General features: G+C 41.8%; 1 protein-coding gene across 1 annotated transcript; it reads right to left on the reverse strand.

Moving 5' to 3' along the window:
- Window positions 1–7747: 7747 nt before the first annotated feature.
- On the reverse strand, window positions 7748–11351 carry ARTN (artemin). Its single transcript, XM_070941091.1, has 4 exons — window positions 11345–11351; window positions 10540–10676; window positions 8394–8565; window positions 7748–8157 (listed from the first exon to the last, which is right to left on the reverse strand). Exons 1-4 carry the CDS (start codon window positions 11349–11351, stop codon window positions 7757–7759), a joined length of 717 nt encoding a protein of 238 aa, XP_070797192.1. The 3' UTR covers window positions 7748–7756.
- Window positions 11352–20791: the final 9440 nt, after the last annotated feature.

Genomic DNA, 20791 nt, shown 5'->3' on the forward strand with positions numbered 1-20791 from the left:
TGAAATATTGGCACCATCAAAAGCCAAGTAGGACCACTGTCCCAGAAAAAAATTGCACCCCTTAGCTAAACTGGACTCCATAAATAATTGGTTTTATATAGAGTTTCTAATCTGCTCTCAAGAGTTTTTGAACTACCGCATCCATCATGACAAATCATGATGGAAATTGTAGTCCAGTTTAAGATATAAATGACAGAGTTATAAGTCTACTGATTGGTTAAGCAAGTTATGTCAGTTATCCATTTAGACCAGTGATGATAAATCCTTTGGATACTGAGTGCCCAAACTGTGCACGTGTATGCCCAAACTAAAATGTGTGTGCACACGCACAAATGTGTGCGCCAACATGCACGCATGCAAGCACCAACATGCACACAGGTGCAGCAGAGACCTGAAGACCAGCTGGCTGGCGGGAGGTAGGGCATCCCAACACCAGCAGCGCAGCAAGAGGTAAGATCTTTTTCTTTCGTGAGCTTCTGTTTCGTCGTTTGGAGGAAAACAGAAGCTCATGAAATAAACGCCACAGAGATCTGACCTGAGGCAATGGGACGCGTGCCAGAAGAGAGGGCTCTGCATGCCACCTTTGGCACACGTGCCATAGGTTTGCCATCATGGATTTAGACTGTTCTCATGTTTTTATTTTATTGTATAATGAAAAAGGAAGAAAGAGCAAATGTAAAGGAGTGCAATTTCTTTTTGTTCCCTGTCTTTAATTTATATAGAAGGCACAAGGACTGCATTTCTCCTTGTATTATATTTATGTGAAGCCGCTGGGTGAGATCATCCGTGGTTTTGGGGTGAAGTATCATCAGTATGCTGATGATACTCAGCTATACATCTCCACCCCGGACCACCCCAATGATGCCCTTAAAGTGATGTCCCAGTGCCTGGAGGCTGTACGGATCTGGATGGGGAGGAACAGACTCAGGCTCAACCCATCCAAGACCGAGTGGCTGTGGTTTCCGACGTCCTGATATAGTCAATTGGTGCCATCACTGACTATTGGGGATGAGTCATTGCCCCCCACGGAGAGGGTTCGCAACTTAGGCGTCCTCTTGGACTCACGGCTGTCTTTAGAAGAACACTTGACGGCTGTGGCCGGGAGATCTTTTTATCAGGTTCGCCTGATTCACCAGTTGCGTCCCTTTCTGGATCGGGACTCGTTAAAAACGGTCACTCATGCCCTCATCACTTCACGCCTGGACTACTGTAATGCTCTCTACATGGGGCTCTCCTTGAGGAGCACCCGGAGGCTCCAGCTGGTCCAGAATGCGGCCGCGCGGGTAGTTATGGGAGCAGCATGGCGCTCCCATGTGGCTCCCCTCCTGCGCAAGCTGCACTGGCTCCCTGTGGTCTTCCAGGTGCACTTCAAGGTCTTAGTTACCACCTTTAGAGCGCTCCATGGCTTAGGACCGGGGTACTTACGAGACCGCCTTTCTGCCACCAATAGCCTCTCACCGCCCAGTACGCTCCCATAGAGAGGGGCTTCTCAGGGTGCCGTCGACTGGCGGCCCCCAGGGGGAGAGCCTTTTCTGTGAGGGCACCCACCATCTGGAACGAGCTCCCCCCAGAGATACAGAAGATTCCGGATCTGCGCACTTTCCGCCGTGCCCTCAAAACATTTCCTGTTTCAGCAGGCCGGCCTGGCCTAACTTTCCCTTTATATTGCTTTTTGATTTTATTTTAAACTGGGATGTCTTGAATTATCTAGGACCAGAATGTTTAGTATATTTTAATTGGTTTTTTATTATTAACGTTTGTATTACATGTATTTTTATCGTTCGCTGTTCACCGCCCTGAGTCCCTTAGGAATAGGGCGGTATATAAATTTAATAAATAAATAAATAAATAAATAAATAAATAAATAAATAAATAAATAAATAAATAAATAAATAAATAAATCTGCAAATAAAACCACCTCTCTATAAGCCAATGGAATTGTTCTGGCTTTTTTTTCATCCCTTCAGAAGCATGGAAAAAATAACACTACAATAAAAGATTACAAGTACATTTCTTGTTGCAGGGTGTGATTAATGTGTATCCTGGGAGTGAAATTATTGTATATCATTGGTCAGAGAATATCTTTTGCAGTGATGGCTTGATTTGGTTCTTTTAAGGGGTAGGACATTGTAGAGATTATAAATATATGTCAATATAATTACAGATAGTCCTTGACTTATAACCATTCCTTTAACAATCATTCAATGTTACTATGGCACAGAAAAAAGTGATGTACCATCAGTTTTCACATTTTTGACCAACCCAGCATCCCCAGTCATGTCTCAATAATCACATAGGCAAAATTTGAGTGTTTGGCACCTGGCATGTATTTACAATGGTTGCAATTCCTGGGGTCATGTGATTGCCAGTTATGACTTTCCCAGCTGGCTTCCAACAAAGTCAATGGGAGAAGGTGGATTTGCTTGATTACTGCACAATTTACTTAACAACTGCAGTGATTTGTTTAACAACCATGGCAAAAAAATCAGTTAAAGCTCACGTAACCATTGCCTTGCTTAGCAATGGAAATTCTGGTCCTAATTGTTGTAAGTCAAGGAGTACTTGTACAGATACAGGAAAAAAGTTATTATGATTATTATTTCAGTTTTTATGACAACGTTTAAACATTTAAAGCATAGTCGAACCAATTGATTAAACCAAACAAGGTATTTTTTATGTGCGTGGGCATAAAGGATGGCATTTTCTTCAACACCTGATTTGGCAGATAATTATTAGGGTTAACATCTACTGTATGTAAAGATAGATGGTACAACCTTGCTGCACAATAGTTTCAAATATAAACTGATCAAATATCAAATGTTTAAGCTACATACAGCTATATTGCCAAGCTAGCCAATGACATGGTAAAAAGTGTGAATAAGCACTCGACTGGCAGCTTCTTTATAGATAAAAATATATGTAAGCCCATGAAGCATCACTGACTTTTCTGTATGAAGCTGCAGATTAGTCCCTTGATTATTTATGAATTATAAATATACATTGTGCCTTTAATTAAAAATCAATTGGATGAGATCTGATCACAAAGGCTTCAGGTTTAACAAGGAAATTAGGCAGCTGTCAGGATACCCCAGAAGCTAAGCCATAATTATAAGGCCAGCATTTCTAGGCTTCAGAATTTAGACAACCACTATGTGACAGCAGAGTAATACAGAAAATGTCATCTAGCAGCTGTCTGGATTTTTTTTCAACCCAGATATGGTACAGTATGCCTAATAAATGTGTTAAGTTTTTTGAGTACCAAAAATAGTTTTTTGTCACAAACTAATATAGCTGTCTACCTGAGTATTTGGGATATTGGGCTAGTAGTACTGACTTTTAACCAGTAATCACATGGCCAAATTCAAAGGACTGATGTGATGATGAAGGTTCCCTGAAAGAAAGAACTCCCTTATTGCTCTCTTCTAACCAGCCAGTCCCTGGCCAAGAAGGGAAATCTTTTAAATCTGTAAAGTGAAGGAATGTTAATTAAAATTGTGCTTTTTAAAAATATTCTGAGAATGTTTAAGAAGAAAAGGAAAATTTGTAAAAGTGTTCATTGTTGTTGTATGCCACCTTTTGAAGGAGGATGGATTTGAGTCAGCATTGACTTCTGGTGACTGCCTGCCCTGGGCACATCCCTGCAGTATTTTTGGCAAGATTGGTAGTCTAAAGCAGGGGTGTCAAACTCGTGTCGTCACATGATGTATCGGGACATTTTCCCCCTTCGTTAAACCGGGTATGGCCAGCGTGTGATGCATCTGGCCCACGGGCCGGGAGTTTGACAGCCCTGGTCTAAAGTGACCCTTTTCATCTTTCCCTCATATATGAGGGAAAAAAGTTAAATTTTCAAACTTTATTTTCCAAGTATGTTTATAGTAGGTGTTATAGTCAGATTTCGAAATTGGGGAACATTAAACTAGTACGCTATTAAAATGTAGAAATAGTGTATTTTAAACTTTTCAGAGAAGCAAAGATATCTAGAGATACTTTTTTAGTATTTGATAATGTTTTATACTGCTTTATTTGAAACCTTAAGCAAAATTTGACTCATATAAATTGTAGAATTATATTTAATAATTGGGATTTCTTATTGTTTAGTCCCCTCCCATATAAGCATACACATAAGCCAAGTTTGTATTGCTTTTGCAGGCTTTATTGCTACAGGAAGTTGTTGTTGTACAAAAATAGAGTTTATCCCAATGCAAATAGAGGACAAAGAATACAAAATCAAGAAAGGAGGAATAGGAAATGCCCTTGTTAAGGCCAAGTGGGGAAAGGGGGTGGGGTGGGGGGAATAGGAACTGCTGATCCTAGGGCATAGCATCAGTTTCTAATGTATACCAGACCCGCTGTCAGCTTCATAAATAGGTTGCCACTAGGGAATGAGTGGGGTACAAATAAATAAATAACTTATAGAATAAATAAGTTGGATTAGAAAATTTAAACTTTTTAAATAGGTTTAGAAAATGTCACTTCTAAAGCAGGTGGGTTCCCACTCTGCTGGTACTAAATAATGGTTGAACCACAACTGCTGCTTCCATTGCCAGCCTGGTAAGTGCAGTAGTCAAATTCCAAACCATTGCTAGTGTGTCTGTGCATGTTGCACACCAGTATGCCACTGCCATCACTTGCTTTATACCAAGCCCCTTTTCTACCTGCAGAGGCCTTGACTGTGCCTCCACATCTGGCTTGCAAAAATCCTGATAACTACTAGATGGCATCAACTTTCCTTAACCCAGATCTGGTAGCTCTGAGAAACACATCAAATTTGCCCTTTCGTACATCCATACCATTTCTGCTAAGGATAGGCTCTCACTTGAAAAATTCTCAGATGAGGCTGATGGTTGTAATCATCAAACTTCTCCCAAACAAACCACAATGTTATTCAATCCTCAGATAATGCACTGATTATTCTAGCACAGGTCACAAGGTTGGAGCGACCACTGAATGTTCAGGGCACCAAATAGGCTTGCAGAATTGTCCTTCATGCTTATCCACAATTGTTCCTACCTAGATGCAGTCAGAACATGTTTCTAAAGAAAAGGCAGATGGTGGGCTCAAATAAAACTGGGGAGAGAATTGCAGAAGATGACATGACCTAGTGAACAGCCTTCTTTCAACTACCTGGAAGAAGATCAATTGGTATTACAAATATCTCAAGCTAAATGCCACACCCCCTATCTCTTGAATAAGGTGTGAGAATTTCCAAAGCTTTTTCTTCAGTGGGACAAAAGGCTTGATAGGTAAGAAGATTCACAATGCTGTTGATAGACCAATCTTTAAAGGAGAAATGTCCATTCTGGAGTCATGCAAAAAAGAAAGTACACCCTATATGGTTATTACATATCAGGGCATAGTAAAAATCATCTGGCCCTTAGAAAGTAGGTAAATGCAATCTTAGATGAACAACACTACATGACATATTATACCATGCCATCATTTATTTTACAAAATGGAGAAGCCATGTGTGAAAAACTAAGTACACTCAGGGGTGGGCTGCTGGGGGTTCGCAGGGGTTCGGGAGAACCTCTAGCTAAGATTCTGTGCAGTTTGGAGAACCCCCAAATCCCACTCCTGGCTGGCCCTGCCCACCCTAGGAGTCCCCACGTGGCCTGTTTTGGATGCAGGTAAGTGCAGGGCGTGTGCAGAGGCTTGGGGAGGGCAAAAAACAGGCCTACTGGATGTTCAGGAAGGTGTTTCTGGCCTCCAGAAGCCTCCAGAGCCTGGGGAGGCTGTTTTTGCCCTCCCGGAGGCTTGAAGAAAGACTTTGGAGCCCAGGGAGGGCAAAAACACCCTCCCCAGGCTGTGGTGCAGGTGGCCAACTAGGCCATGACCACGCCCACCCAGCAACTGACCAAAGAACCCCTTACTAAAATTTTTGAAACCCACCCCTGAGTACACGCTTACTGCTTCAAGAGGTATGAAGAGGCTAAATAGCAGCCAGGTGCTACTAATCAAGTGCCCTTGATCAACTGACCATCAGCAAGTGTGACTACTTCTATAAAAGCCAAAGTCTTAGGAGTTTGCTGGTCTCCAGTATTGAGGTTTGTGTTAACAGAATGCCAAAATGGAAGGACATCAGCAATGATCTTAGAGAAGCATCTGTTGCTCTCCATCAACCTAGGAAGAGTTATAAGGCCATTTTTAAACAATTTAAAGTCCACCATTCTATAGTAAGGAAGATTATTCACAAGTGGAAAATATTCAAGGCAATTGCTGATCTTCTCAGAAGTGGATGTCCCAGCAAATTCCCCCCAAGGTCAGTCTGTGCAATGCTCAGAGAAATTGCAAAAAAAAATCTAAGTTACATCTCAAGCTTTACAGGCTTCAGTTAGCATGTTAAAAGTTAAATTTCATGACAGTACAATTAGAAAAAGACTGAACAAGTATGGTTTGTCTGGAAGGGTTGCCAGGATAAAGACTCTTGTCTCTAAAAAGAACATGGCAGCATGGCTTAGGTTTGCAAAGTTGCATCTGAACAAATCACAAAACTTCTGGAACACATCTATCCTTTGGATAGATGAGATCAATATGGAGATGTTTGGCCATAATGCACAGTGCCACATTTGGTGAAAACCAAAGAGTATATCAGCACAAACCTCTGATACTAACCATCAAGCATGGGGTTTTGCAGCCACAGGACCTGGGCACCTTGCAATTATTGAATCAACTATGAACTCATCTGTATACCAAAGTATTCTAGAGTCAAATGTGAGGCCATCTATCCAACAGTTAAAACTTGGCCAACATTGGGCCACGTAACTGGACAACGATCCCAAACACACCAGCAAATCTACAATAGAACGACTAAAAAGAAAAGAATCAAGGTGTTGCAATGGCCCAATCAAAGTCCAGACATCAACCCAATTGAGTGCTGTGTCAGGACCTCAAGAGAGCTGTGCGTAAACTAATGCTCACAAACCTCAATGAACTGAACCAATGTTGTAAAGAAGAGCAGGCCAAACGTCTTCCATAACAATATGAGAGGCTGATAAAGTCATACAGAAAATGATTAATGATCAAGTTATTGCTGCTAAGATGTTGAATCGTAAGGTGTACTTAGTTTTTCACACATGGCTTCTCCATTTTGGCTTTTTGTAAAAAAAAAATGACATGGTGTAATATGTCATGTGTTGTTCATCTGAAGTTGTACTTACCTATTTTTAAGAACTGCTAAAGACCAGATGATTTTTACTATGTCCTGATACATCATAGAACTCAGAGGGTGTGCTTTCTTTTTCACATGACTATAACTAACATCACTGATGAGAGGTGAATATTCTCTAAAGAAGGCCAAGATTTAGGCCAACAATACTATAATTCACTCCTGTTAATTGTCCATTTATTCCTTGCATCTGGACGGAAAAGCTCTAGTGTGAAGTTTATTTCTCCTCCTGCTGCCACTTACCGGCAGGGCAGGCTTATTTTTATTTTATTTATTTGTATCCCGCCTTTACCATTTTTACAAATAGGCAATGAACATGTCCAGCACACTTTCCTCCTATTTTCCCCACAACAACAACCCTGTAAGGTGAGTTGGGCTAAGAGAGAGTGACTGGCCCAAAGTCACCCAGCTGGCTTTCATGGTTAAGGTGGGATGTGAACTCACCATTTCCCACTTTCTAGCCTGGTGCCTTAACCACTAGACCAAATTGGATGTCTATGATTTCTTATATCTATCTTTTATGATCTTTCTGTAGCATGAACAAGGATATGTCAATTCAGAAACCCCGGGAGCTCTGAACAGATAGCATATTTAGCCCACACAACCACATTGAGCTGCTGAACCTTCATGCACAGTTTGCCAGACGTTGTACGTATCCAGGAAAGAGAAGTTCTCATACAGGATAGGTCGGCAGCAAGGTTGAGAAAGAAAATTCCTATTCCGAGGCCCCAAAATACCATTCTGCATGATGTAACTCAGGACTACATCATAGTTAGTTTGGGTACATGACCCACTGCAATAATTGAGCGAAACAACCTCATCAGTTTCATAGCCAAGCCCCAGATTCCGCACAAGGACTGAGCGGCTATGTTTGCGACAAGGACCGTTTGTAGACCTTCTGAAGTTTTTCCTGGCATTGCCTGAGCGTGATGGGGAACGTTCAGCCCTGAGAAATTCTGATGCGCTCAGGTCTCGCATGGTGATGTTTTTCCCTGGAAGAAAAAAGGAAGAGGGGTCTTAATTCTTCCTCCCAAGGAGAAAAGAATAATACAAGATGAGTGTTCCTAAGACGAAAAAGGGCATAAATCTGGAAGAAAATACATTCCTCAACCCATACGACCATCCGAGAGAAAGGAAGTCTCAAAAATCCAATTGACTTGGATCAAGAATTCAAATGAAGCACCCTCCTCCCCAAGCCACTTTCCCTGAAAAAATGCCAGGTCCCTACCATTCCGGTGGTTCAATGCAGCCAGAGATGGTGTTTCCATGTTGTTTTTTTCCATAGAGGCAGAGCTGGCAGAGCCCAGGCTTCCCGAAGCTGCTCTCAATGTCTGTGGACTTGCCATGACTGTCCCAGCAAACAGTGATAGTATAGTTAAGGTACTCCACAAACCCTGCTCCTAAGATAAGACAGGAGGATATATAACAAATATGCCAATTAGGATACAAATAAAGTGGAAGATAAGAAAGCAAGATTTGCTAAATGAAGAGCTATTTTACATATGATCAGTGATGAAATGCGAAATTTGTTACTACCGGTTCTGTGGGCGTGGCTTGGTGGGGGATAATGTGATTGGGTGGGCATGGCCAACTTTTTTTTTTTTACTTTTAAAAGCATTTTTTCGGCCGAAGAAAACATGCTTTTAACAGTAAAAAAAAAAAGCCTCTGATGATTGTATGGCTCAGCTGGGCATAGGGTGGCCAGGGATTTTTGCTACCGGTTCTCCAAACCACCCGCCACCATCGATATCGGATTAGGCGATCCTGTCCAAACGGGGAGCATTTCACCCCTGCGTATGATGATCCTCCCACATGACATCACATGGCAGCTGTGGTCAGGATGGCCTTTGCCCAGCTCCACTGGTGCATCAGTAATGGCCCTATGTGAACTGGGAAGGTCTTGCAACAATAATTTATACTATGATTACTACCCAGCTGGGCTACTGCAAGTGCAGTAGGGTTACCTTTAAAGACCGCTTTGCAAATGCAGTTGGTACAAAATGCTGCAGCTTGCTTCTTATTTGGCACTAGTTGCCAGAAGGATATAGTATCTAGGATGCAAGCCTTGCATTGGCTCCCAAAAGGTTTTCAGCTACAATCTGAAATCCTGGTTTTGACCAATAAAAATATATGGAACTAAGATATCTTTAGAACCACCTCCTCCAGCTAAAATAAAACCATGACATGCACATCCCAAGAGAAATTGCTTGTGATCTCCTGCTTATGTGAAGTTGGGCGACTGCCTTAGTTATCCATCATAGCCCCCATGCTATGGAACAAACTTTCCTTTCAAGTCTGACGTGCTCTAATATTGATGGCGTTACAGAATCAAGTTAAGACAAAGCTGTTCTGCAGCTTTTTTTAATAAAACTTAGTTAAGATGATACCATCTTTTGAATGTGCTTTTTGTGTATTGTTCCATTTATAGCCTGCCTTGTTGATTGTCTCTGAATTTTAACCAGTTGCACCATGAATATTTTATTTCTTACCATGGATGCTTTATGTTTGTTATATTGTTGAGAATCTTATGATTGTGGAAGTATAGAATTGAAATGTAGTAAATACAGTCCTTCCATGGTGTAAAATATGTGTCAAATGATCATAGGTAAATATCAGAATGAAAAGGAATCTTTTTCACTTCAAGCATATCCAGTGAGAAAATCATGCAAATGCGGAAGCCCATCTGAATTCATCACACAAATCAGTATGTGCCAGGCTGTATATTTTGGACTATATAGAAATGATATTCATATTAAAAATGACCGTCTCAAGTGTGAAATTCGGAGCTTTGTCTGCCAGAAATGAACCAAAGAAACCAAAACAGAAATTAAAAATTAAAGGATAGAGAGCAAACACAAGTAGGTTTAGCTAGGGAAAAATTTTATAAATGGTTAGAAAAGAGGAAACTATAACCCACATTAGATGAGGAATGGTATTTAATGAGAAACTTATATTATATAGGATAAGTGAGGTTGGATAGACCTAATTGATGTATTAAGGTATATAAGCTGTTCTGTCTTCTCCAGAATATAATATAGTTATAATACCGAATATTTGTTTACTAAGGTACTATATGGAAATATGTTTGTTTATTGTTGTATTGTTCTTTGTGTGTCATTTTATGTTGTGTTGTCTTTTCTTTTTAACCGAAATGTAAATAAAGATTATTTAAAAAAACAAACAAACAAACAAACAAACAAAGAAACCAAAACAGCTGGCCCAATATACTGAAAACAAAAGTGAAGTGAAAGAAACTCTTCCATCTTTCATATATTGAATTGACATCTTTCATAAACAAAGCCTCTGTAACTTTCCACTGTTTCTGGAACTAATGCCCTGATTTCAAGAACATTCCTTGTCATTGACTAACTCACCCTGAATCGTGCTTGTTGGATAGGCAAACTCCTGCAGGAAGAGGGAGGTCTGTCTAATCTGTGCTTTGACCCGTCAACTCTCCACTCCATCCTACCTAAAATACAAAGACACAGATCAGGAACCCAGTTCCATTTCTCTGAATGTGAAGATTAGTTTTCATTCTTGCAAGCTTCTGGTCCAGTTATGGCCCCTGCCTGTTGTACCTCTATGAGAAGTCCTTCCTGGGCTACAAAATTCTTTCAATAAGTGTCTCCATCCAATTAAATAAAGGTGCTGAAGAAGCTCCTAATTAGATACCTTTTTGTTTGTGACTGGCCTGGCAAAGGTATATATTGCAATTTTTTAAATTAAATCTCCTTGCAATAGGCCTGCTACATTAATAGAATGTTATATGGATATTTCCTTGGTTCCATCCTAATGTATCTGTAACTGCCAGTAAATTTTTAAAAAGCAAATCCTCTAATGTTAGCTAAGAATAGCAATACCAAATTAAACATAAATTTTGCAAAAGAATACAAACATTATCGTTCATTGTATTATGTTATTCCCAACTGCATCCAAAAATATTTCGTGAAATAATCATAGAACCTCCCTGACCTGGAGAACAGTAACCTCTGAAGTATCTGTCAGGTTTACACTCATGACAGAATACCTATTAATATTTATATATTTAAAAGTGCTTCACCTAGACTTGGAACAGAATATGCTCATAGAAAAGTCTTACATTAAAATTTTCCGCATGGGGAACTATTGTGGTGTGGATGATCTCAGAAGTCCACTTTCCTTAAAAACAGTTCTATCTACCTTTCATCTACAAGAATTTTGGATTATAAACTAAGGGTGCAAAGAATCGATTTCTTGGAGCAACATCACCAGTGGTTCCTTTTATCACCCTCAGAATGCCCAAAGCAGGTGAACTTTTTCATTTTGGGGTTTTTTTAAGGGTAAAATTGGAGCCCTAAGACCTGCAAATATTTAAATAATCCATTTCATTCCTTAAAACTCCTTTGATACTCCATCAAAATAAACCTTAGATCACTTACTTTTGAAAAGCCAAGCCTGGTGCAGACCTTGAACTCATAGGAATGTCTTTAAGCAATTTAATTGTTTTAGATCTATTTTTTTATCCCAATGGGCATACAGAACTGGGATAAATATAATTACATACAAAAATATGCCAATCAAAGAAAAATCTGATCCATCCATTCAACACCCTTTTGTGTATAACTGTATTGTAATATAATCTTTTAGTTTTTACTGTCAGCTATTTTTACCCACTCAATACTCATGGATATTTTTTTATGTTTGCACTGTTTCTATCAGACCCTTTCCAGCTGCCTATTAAAAATGGCACTGCCATGTTGAATGAAGCACCAGGAACCTAGGTGGAATCCTCCTGCCCTCACACAGTCTTCTGACATGCAATTACAAAGAGCAACTCTTTGTGAAGTCTCCATCTCTCCATTCAGTTCTCCAAAGAGTCTTGAGTAGTAGCTGATACTAACAAAAGATGCTAAACCTTTGTGTCACATCCTGGTTTAATTTTAGACACCTTGGGCAAGCAGAGATGTGCCTAGCTGGACAAGATTTCTTTTCCTACAGTGCAGGGCTGTGAAGCCTCCTGAACAATCACTCCCAAGATCCCTCACCAATGGTATTCTGGTTGAGACTTTGGGGAGTATCGGATCAGATATTTGGGATCCTATCTTGAGATTGTAGAAGGTTTGTATTTTTCTCCCACAAGGTGGCAACACAGAACCAGTTTTTTCTCCCTACCGCTTTCTTTGGCCATACAAGAAAGGTTCCTTCTCACTATTTCCCAAGGACTGATCGAGTTCCTGGACCTGACTTTTCAGAAAAGAATACAGAGGAGTCCAAATTCCTTCAGAGAGCATCAAGAACCCAACAGTTCAACCTGAACTACATATATTCTCTTTTATTGCAGGCACACATTAACGGCTTGGAATGTCTTTATATTTTTTTGAGGAGACCTACAGATAAAGCTGGAACATGACCATTGAAGTAAAAACAAGGATAGAGAAAGCTCAAACAGCATTCTTCAAAATGAAAAAGGTCTTCAGCAGTCACGACACAAGCCTAAGATTGAAAAGCAGGCTTGTCAGATGTTACATCTTTTCTATCCTGCCCTACGGAGTGGAGAGTTGGTCTCTGACAGAAAGTCACTTGAAGAGTCTAGAAGCATTTGAAATGTGAATTTACGGGTGGCTGTTATGTATATGTTGGGTTGACAAAATCAGAAATGAGGTGGTGATAAGCCGCCTGGGAAAGCCAAAGGAAATAAAACCATAAAAAAGGGACAGTTAGAATATTTTGGACATGTGATGTGACATCCAGAAAAATATGGCATACTTCACTTAATCCTTCAAGGAAAGATTGAAGGCAAATGAGGTCCAGGCAGAAGAAAATATGGCTTCAAAATCTAAGGGACTGGTTTGGACAAAGCTAAATAGCACTTTTGAGGTTGTTGATAAAAATAGGATCTCCAACATGATCACTAACGTCTGATGACAGATACGGCACAAGAAGAAGACAGATAAAGCCACTTTCTCAAGAACAAGCACTCCTACTCTTTCTAAGTTGTTTTGGTCTTTCTTGGAATCTGCCAGGGACTATGCAAGAAAAGTAACATATTTTCAGAAACACCCAGTAAATATGGTCCATTTAATTTTTCCTCTTTCACCTTTCATGTAGGGCCAGGTTTCTTTTATCAGGTTTCTTTTATCTGCCATTCAGAAATGATAAAATAAAGTTTTGTTGTTTTCAATCCCAGCCATACAAAAATGAATATATTGCTGACATCTGCTTCCACATCTCGTAAATTGATACAGAAATCACCAACTTCTACATCAACTTCTGGATAATGACACTTTTCCTTTCCCAAGACCTTTGAGTGGGAAAGCTGTGCCTTCTTCTAGTGTTATGGCAAAGCTGCTAGGCCTTAATTTCATTTATCTGCATTATGGCAAGATCTGAAACTGAATTGATAAAAGAGGTTGGAACCAGGGGATATATGAGAGAAAAGCAACATGCAGAAATAGCTGGGCCTATTCATTGAGGAGTTTGCTGCAAACCTGACTGGAAAGACCTAAATAACCCCTTAGGTTCATTCCTAAAAGTTGACACTTGGCATGCTAACACATGCAAAGTCGATGTCAGATCGCTCCTGTTCCGTTGCTGTAATTTGTGTCATTAACTGGTTATTTCACTGTATTCATAAATGAGAAATGTTTATAGAGTAGGTTTTGTAAAAATCAAACAGTTCAAGCACTCAAAACCTCCTTTTTTTTCCACAGGCAATTCAGCAAACAGGTCAAACAATGGATAATAAAGAAGAACATACTTGTCAACTGCCGACAGTCTGAATGGCTATTTCTGAGTGACTTCAAAGCAGTTTACCAATAAGATGCCTCAGGTTCCACTTGGATTTTGATGTACTAGAGCAAAAGAAAAATATTATCCTGTTGAATGCCTAGAAATACTAGAACAAGTGTTCACATTAAGGCGGCCTGTTGCCAAATTGTTGAAGGAAGCTCATTTGATGTTTACTTTCCAAAACAAAGGGATGTTGGCAACAAAGAATGTTTTAATCTGGTAGATTGCCAGCGTATTCACCATCCAGCACAACCTGCTCACCTTTAGAAAGCATCAGTGATATATAATATACCATATGTGATATCTCTAGTGGCTAGAAACACAAGACAATGTCATAAAATTAGAGACGTCAATCTAGAGACAAGTGTAGATGGAGCAGCCCAACCTTTTATAAATCCCCCCCCTCCCCAGTAGCAGCAAACGTGAGGAAATTAGACAGGCAGGAACTGCATCAAAAATTGCAACCTTATGTTGCAATTCCCACATTCCCCTCAACTGCAAATAATCAGCAGAGAGGTGCCGCTAAAATCAGTATTAGAGAGAAAAGGAAAAGTGGGCCAGCTTACTCCAGTGATGGTGGGAATTGGGCAAAGGGGCAGAATATACAGTGCAACCACTGGCGTATTTACTCAGAAGTAAATGTTTAAGAAGTAAGTATTTATGAATTGCACTCTTAATTCTTAAAGAACACCAGCATCAATAAAATGTGTGGAACTTCCAGACACTCTTTTGGATCTTAGTAGAAAACAAAGGACAAATTAGATATAGTCCAGCTTGATTGATCCCGGGCTGAAAGCCTCAACAGAAGTCCCAGAAATAAAAGAGGACTGTTGAGCAGATTCCTGGGCATTAGGAAAGGAAAAAGCCACCCATGAGTTGGGATCAAGGACAAGATCGCGAGAACCTTTTTCACACAGACTGCCCCTCTTTCCAGCCACCCACCAGACCTCCCCACTCCCCACCGTTGATTCCCTGCTTCCCTGCCTGGACAACTAGGACTTTTGGAAGCCACGAGGCAGACCGGATCGGAGCAAGAAGCCCGGGATCGAGGCAACCGGGAGAGTGAGCAGGGGTTCTGGAGAATAAATGCGCTTTTAAGCACACATCTGTGGGAGGCAACAACGTTGCTCCTCCCTACACCCGAAGATCTTCCAAAGTAGATCTGCTTACACAAATACATTCGCCCGCCACCCTCATTTGCCCCGATCTCTCCTCCCCCAACAACCCCCCCTCCCTTCCGCCGGTTTGGAAGGCGCTCACACACTTTCCAAGCCCGCCCCACTCACCGTGCGCTCCGTCTCGACAGATCGGGCGCCTTCTGCTGCGCGCGGCTCTCCGGGGACCATGCTCCGAGAATCCGGGCCGTGAAGCGCCTCCTTCTGGGTACCGGCCCTTCCAGGGCATCGAATTCGCTCCCTGTACCGGAGAGATACGGTGGGCCAGGTTAGCGCGCCAGAGAACGTCCTCGCCAGAACGGCTGCGGAGAGGGACCCTTAACTCTTTCAGGAGATTTCGCTTCTCCTCGATTTGGGACGGAGCCCGGAATAGGGGCAGGCGCGCAGGCACGCACGCACACCCAACCTCTTTTCCCGCCAGGGACTCAATGCGGCCCGCTTTTACTCTTACCTCCCGGCGACGGCAGCTCCTGCGTTCAGCCGGCCCCGGGGGCCATGGCCCGGTTTTCCCGGGATCGTTCCACTAAGTATCCGACCTTCACGTCGCCAGCATGGCCAGGAGGTGCCCGGCGCGCTCAGCGCCCTCCTGTGGGGAAAAGTTCGGGTTAAAGTCCCGGACAGAAGCGGCAGGGCGGCCCCGATCCGCGGACTCCCATCCACCCCGGCACCGCGCTCAACCCGCGCAGCAAGGAAATCCGCCAAGGGGGCGCGCAGCCCGCGGGACTCGGACTCGTGACCGGCAGAACTCCAGTCCAGGCGGCCTCTGGGAGGGAGAAAAGGACCGGCTCCATCTCAGCGCCTAGCTGAGTCTGGTGTCAAATTCCAGGCTCAGCTGTCACCTGATCCCCAGAGCGGGGCGGAGCGGGTTAGTCCCGACGAAGAGAGAGAGAGAGAGAGAGATCCACGGAAAGGATGGGGAAGGAGCCCCCCCGCCATCCCCTTCTCCTGGGGCCAAGGGAATTTAGAAGCAGACGTCGCCGATTGATGCCACCTGTGCGCCGAGCGCTTGGGCATCTTGTATAGTCGAGCACTTTTACACTGGAAACGAGGGGAGCCCCCTGGAAGCTCCCAGGAAATAAGAATGCTGACGGGGCCATTTGGCAGGATTAAAACCCAGCACAAATTCGGCTAAAATACATTAAGGAATGACCCCGCGTTAAATGACAGGGAATAGCAATAGAAGAGATTGGAATGAAGGTCCTTTGTTTTCTCATGGTCCTTCTGGTCCTAATACTCACCTCACTGAGCCCTGCTGCACCAGATGAAGAACACATGTGCAAGTAAGCAGAGGTTACGCACTTGCTGGGTGATCACGGTAGCAGAGGTTATCTTTGTCTATTCATTGCCTTGGGCAACCCTAAAGGTACCAGTCTTGACAGTCTTTTTGTCCAAAGAGGAGAAAGTGACTAGGAAGTTCTTCACAAGAAGAGAGAGAGAAAAATCCAGATAAATGAATAGAAACAGTGGTCGTTTCTCTTGCAATCACTACTTTTAGGGGAGATATAAAGTAACGCAGCAATGATGAACATGAGTCAAATATGGAAAAGCAAGGACATCAGCCTGGCAATCAAATGTAGGTTAATTCATTGTTTTCTCCATAACTTCCTATGGTTGTGAAATTTGCACCTTAAAAAAAGCAAGACAGGATGAAAATCTGTTTGAGTTATGGTGATGGAGAAGGCTCTTGCGTATTCCTTGGACAGCAAAGGTGACTAACAAGCAAATACTGGAGCACGTAACACCAGACATGTCACGCAAAGGTAAAAATCACAAAGCTGTGATTTTTGGCTCACTTACTTTGGCCATGTCATGCGAGGAAATTCACTGGGGAAAGCAATTACACTTGGAAGAATTAGTGGTAAAAGGAAACTAGGCCATCAAAGAACACAGCTGAACACCATTAAAGTTGACACCAGCCAGAGCATAGAAAAACTCAAAGAATAGTCAAGATTGGAAGAAATGAAGAGACCTGGCCCACAGAATCACCAAGAGTCTGACTCAACTGAACAGATAACATCATCATCAGAGTATCACAAGTTCACTGACAAACTCTCAGCAGCAGTTCTCAGACACTAGCTTAGTAGTCTTGAATAAAACTCACAGATCAATATGGACATACAATATGATCTAGCACAGGGTGCTCAAACTCAAGGCCTGGGGGCTGGATCCAGCCCACGGTGTACTTAGCAGCCGTGAGGCTGCTCTGGAAACAGCGAAGGACTGGTCCGCGGTGCTTCTGCCACCAAAAATGGGCTCTTGAGCTCTGTTTTCAGCTGCCACCGCCTCCTGCAACCCTCTGCCAGTGAAAACACACATGGCCCTTTTTTTCAGTTGCAGAGGGTTGTAGGAAGGCTGGCAGCCGAAAATGGAGCTCAGGAGCCTGTTTTCGCTGGTAGAGTGCTCAGGCCACCAGTGGTGCCCTCAACAGGAGTGATGTCGAGCTGACCATGTCCACCCTGGCCATGCACTCCTCCCACCCCCCGAGGTCAAACACAACCCTGATGTGGCCCTCAATGAAATTGAGTTTGACACCCCTGATCTAGCACAGTGTTTTTCAAATTTGGCAACTTTCAGATGTCTGAGTTTCAATTCCTAGAATTCTCCAGTCAGCATGCTACCTGGAGAATTCTGGTAATTGAAGCCCATCAGTCTTAAAGTTGCCAAGTTTGAGAAACATTGATAGCACAAATAAATTGGAAATTTTATTGCATTCTTTAAGTTACTTAAATAATTTATTGGCTTTTGTCAGCCTGAAAATGCAGTCCATTCTTATCTTACAGTAGATTAATTCCACTTTTTTTCCTGCCACCCTTCTCACAGTTCTGCCTTGCACTTTTTGGTCTTGAAACTGAGATTTTGTTCATTATTGATATAATTGACATTTCTTGACAGAAACTGGCTGCCAGTGTTGACTCCCAGACTGTTGCTAAGAGTTCACAGCAATTGTTGCCCCTCTGAAAGTTCTGGTAATTTAACAGCTGGTGAAATGGACTAATTCCTTGCACTACTCTTGGTCCATATGATTATGGATGTGTTCATCTCTAACAAGGTGTCGTGTGTTATCTTAATGATGCTACTCTTCCATCCTCTACATTTTCTTGGCAGAACCTCTGCAGCAGGGGTGAAATGCTACTGGTTTGGACCAGTTTGGCCGAACCAGTAGTGATGGTGGCGAGTGGTTCAGAGAACCGGTAATGACGGCAGCACAAGGCTCTGCCCACCTGTCCGGTTGTCGTTACTTCCTGGTTTTAACCAGGAAGTAACCTGTTTTTTACCCTCTGCATATGCAGAGGGTCCGTGCGCACAAGCGGAGAATAAGTAGGGAAGGTAAGTAGATTTCACCCCTACTCTGCAGTTCTTATTTTCAAGATCTCAGATGTAGAAGACATAGACATCTGATACAAACTGAAGAAAAATTAGGAAATTGTGCATTACCATGCCACAGTGCAATCCTGGCCTTTTGTATTTGCATCCTGGTGTTAGACATGGTGTATTTCAACATCTTGACACACATTTAGTCATTTATTCCTCCTCATCCCCCTTGTAAATGCCTATTGTTTAGGGAATTCTGTGTTTAGGAAATTCTTACAAATATCTGAGACTAGGTGGAGATTTATTTGCATCTATTCCTATCCATTCAAAGTACCCTCATTTAGCTGACTTTTTTCTAGAGTAAGATGAATATAAAGTAATTATTTCACTTTAATTTTAGAATTACTTAGAAAATTTATCTTTTACCAGTGATGTGTACCAGTGATCTTTCCAGGATAAAAAGATATTTTCAGGATGTATCATGTCCATATCATGGACAATCACACACTTCACATCTCCCTGCTACCACTCCACTTCCCTGCTGGAATTTGACACCACAATCTTAAAATGTTTTTCAGTCTTGGGGGAATTTACAGGTAGGAATGGTAGCAATTTGTGTCCTAGAGGCTACCTACTCCATTCCCCCTTTGAACCACATCCACAAATACCCTCTCTCTCCCCAAAGTCCATCCATTTCAGCTGTACTACCCCTGCTAGGAATTCACTACATCACTAATGATCTCCTGCAGCCTTCAGAAGGCCAGACACTGACCATATCAGAAGTATCCATCATGCTCTACTTTAATATTTAAAATTGAATGGCAATAACTTTCCATTAATTTGGTCAGATCCTTTTCTGTCCATTTCTGGAAAGAGCAGGAACAGAACGTGAGGCTTAATGCCTACAATGCCTACCATTCTAGTTGCCTTGGCTATAATTCCTGGCTCAGAACTGCAGTGGCAAAGGCAGCTCTTTGCTAGACGTCACCAGTGGAATTCCCCAGATGACTCACAACTTTCCTCCCTACACCAGGTACCTCATAGATCAAGTCCCACATAGTGGCTGAAATATTCTATCAATCAGCTTCTGGACAAGTTGTTACTTCAAAACATCTGTTTTATTTTTCTACTGTAGTTAAATAGCTGAGTTGGCACAGAAGAAATTTTCTTGGACTTCAAATAGCTTTTTCCTGGGAGGCTTTGGAAAGGGACTGTGCCCCTTTATTTTTCCAGGTTCCCTGATTTCAGACAGCTTTGGAGCATGAATTGATGTCTCATATCTCCTGCCTCCCCTTCTCTATTTGCTGTCTCATGTAAGCCCCTCCCCCTCTATTGCATTTCTGACTAGCTACATTTGCTCTTGGTTGCTCTCTCTTACCTCTACTTACTTTTTCCAAATGGGGCGCTGTCTTGCCACAGGATCAAAACCAGTGTAGCTTGATCAATTGCCAATCCAAATTGGAGGGGTGGTGGGATTATTTAATAACTTTGCTCTGGAGATCTGCTGGACACTCATTAGTGCTGAATGGCAAATGAGTCTATGCTATGCTCCTGCATCTAGCCCTCCCCCTTCAGCCTAGCCAGCTCTATATATAGGTAATGCATTATTTACTCTTAGCCACAGAGACACTTATCCCTGAGCACATTTGCTTAAATCTATTAGGATTATCCTATATGACAGCTCCTTTTTATTAAAGTATAGCCACTCCTCTTTAGCTCACACTTGCATGAAATGAATTTAGTATTATCGTTTCAGGTGGGATAACTTTATTTAGAGAACCAGCATCAGATTGAATGCTATCAAAAATATCATACTAAATGGGTTTCTGGTCTCATCCAACAATGAGAAATGAACTCTTTGATAGATTGGGACATAGGGAAAAACATTTTTTCCCCTATGATTATGGCAAAATTAAGCACAGGAATTGTGGTATTTTTACTGATAGTCTTCTAGTTACAATTCCATCTTGATTGTAAAAAAAAATTGCTGCACAATGTATGTATATATACACCCAAACATTTCCCACTGAACATTTGGTACTCCCTCCTGCCTCCCCCCAACTGTTTCAAGAGGGCTATTTTAAGCAATTATAACTTGTGCCTGAATTTCCTTATTTGCATTTTTACTTCTCCATCCCTTCTTCCTTTTGGGTAATGTTTGCACTGTCTTGCATTTGGCTCTTTGAATGGTGATTAATCTTCCTCTAAATGATATAATGTGTAGAATAAAGTAGATTGCCCAGGATGGAGCCTAGTTGAGTGTACATGTCAATTAAAACATCTTATTTTCCTAGATTTTAAAGTGAACTTTTACAGCATATCATTACCATTTTATATACTTTTGTATTCTTAACAGATTTGGATACTCTTT

The sequence above is a fragment of the Pituophis catenifer genome, unplaced genomic scaffold (assembly GCF_029215685.1).
Source record: "Pituophis catenifer annectens isolate HBS135680 unplaced genomic scaffold, rPitCat1.0.hap2 SCAF_3, whole genome shotgun sequence".
NCBI classification, from domain to species: domain Eukaryota; kingdom Metazoa; phylum Chordata; class Lepidosauria; order Squamata; family Colubridae; genus Pituophis; species Pituophis catenifer.

Excerpts from the sequence above, each read along its gene's own strand:
- ARTN (XM_070941091.1), bottom strand. Across the intron at positions 8,566-10,539 it reads TCCAACAAGCACGATTCAGG|GAGCAGGGTTTGTGGAGTAC; the intron begins GTGAGTTAGTCA and ends GTCTTATCTTAG. Across the intron at positions 8,158-8,393 it reads TGCATTGAACCACCGGAATG|GGAAAAACATCACCATGCGA; the intron begins GTAGGGACCTGG and ends TTTTTCTTCCAG.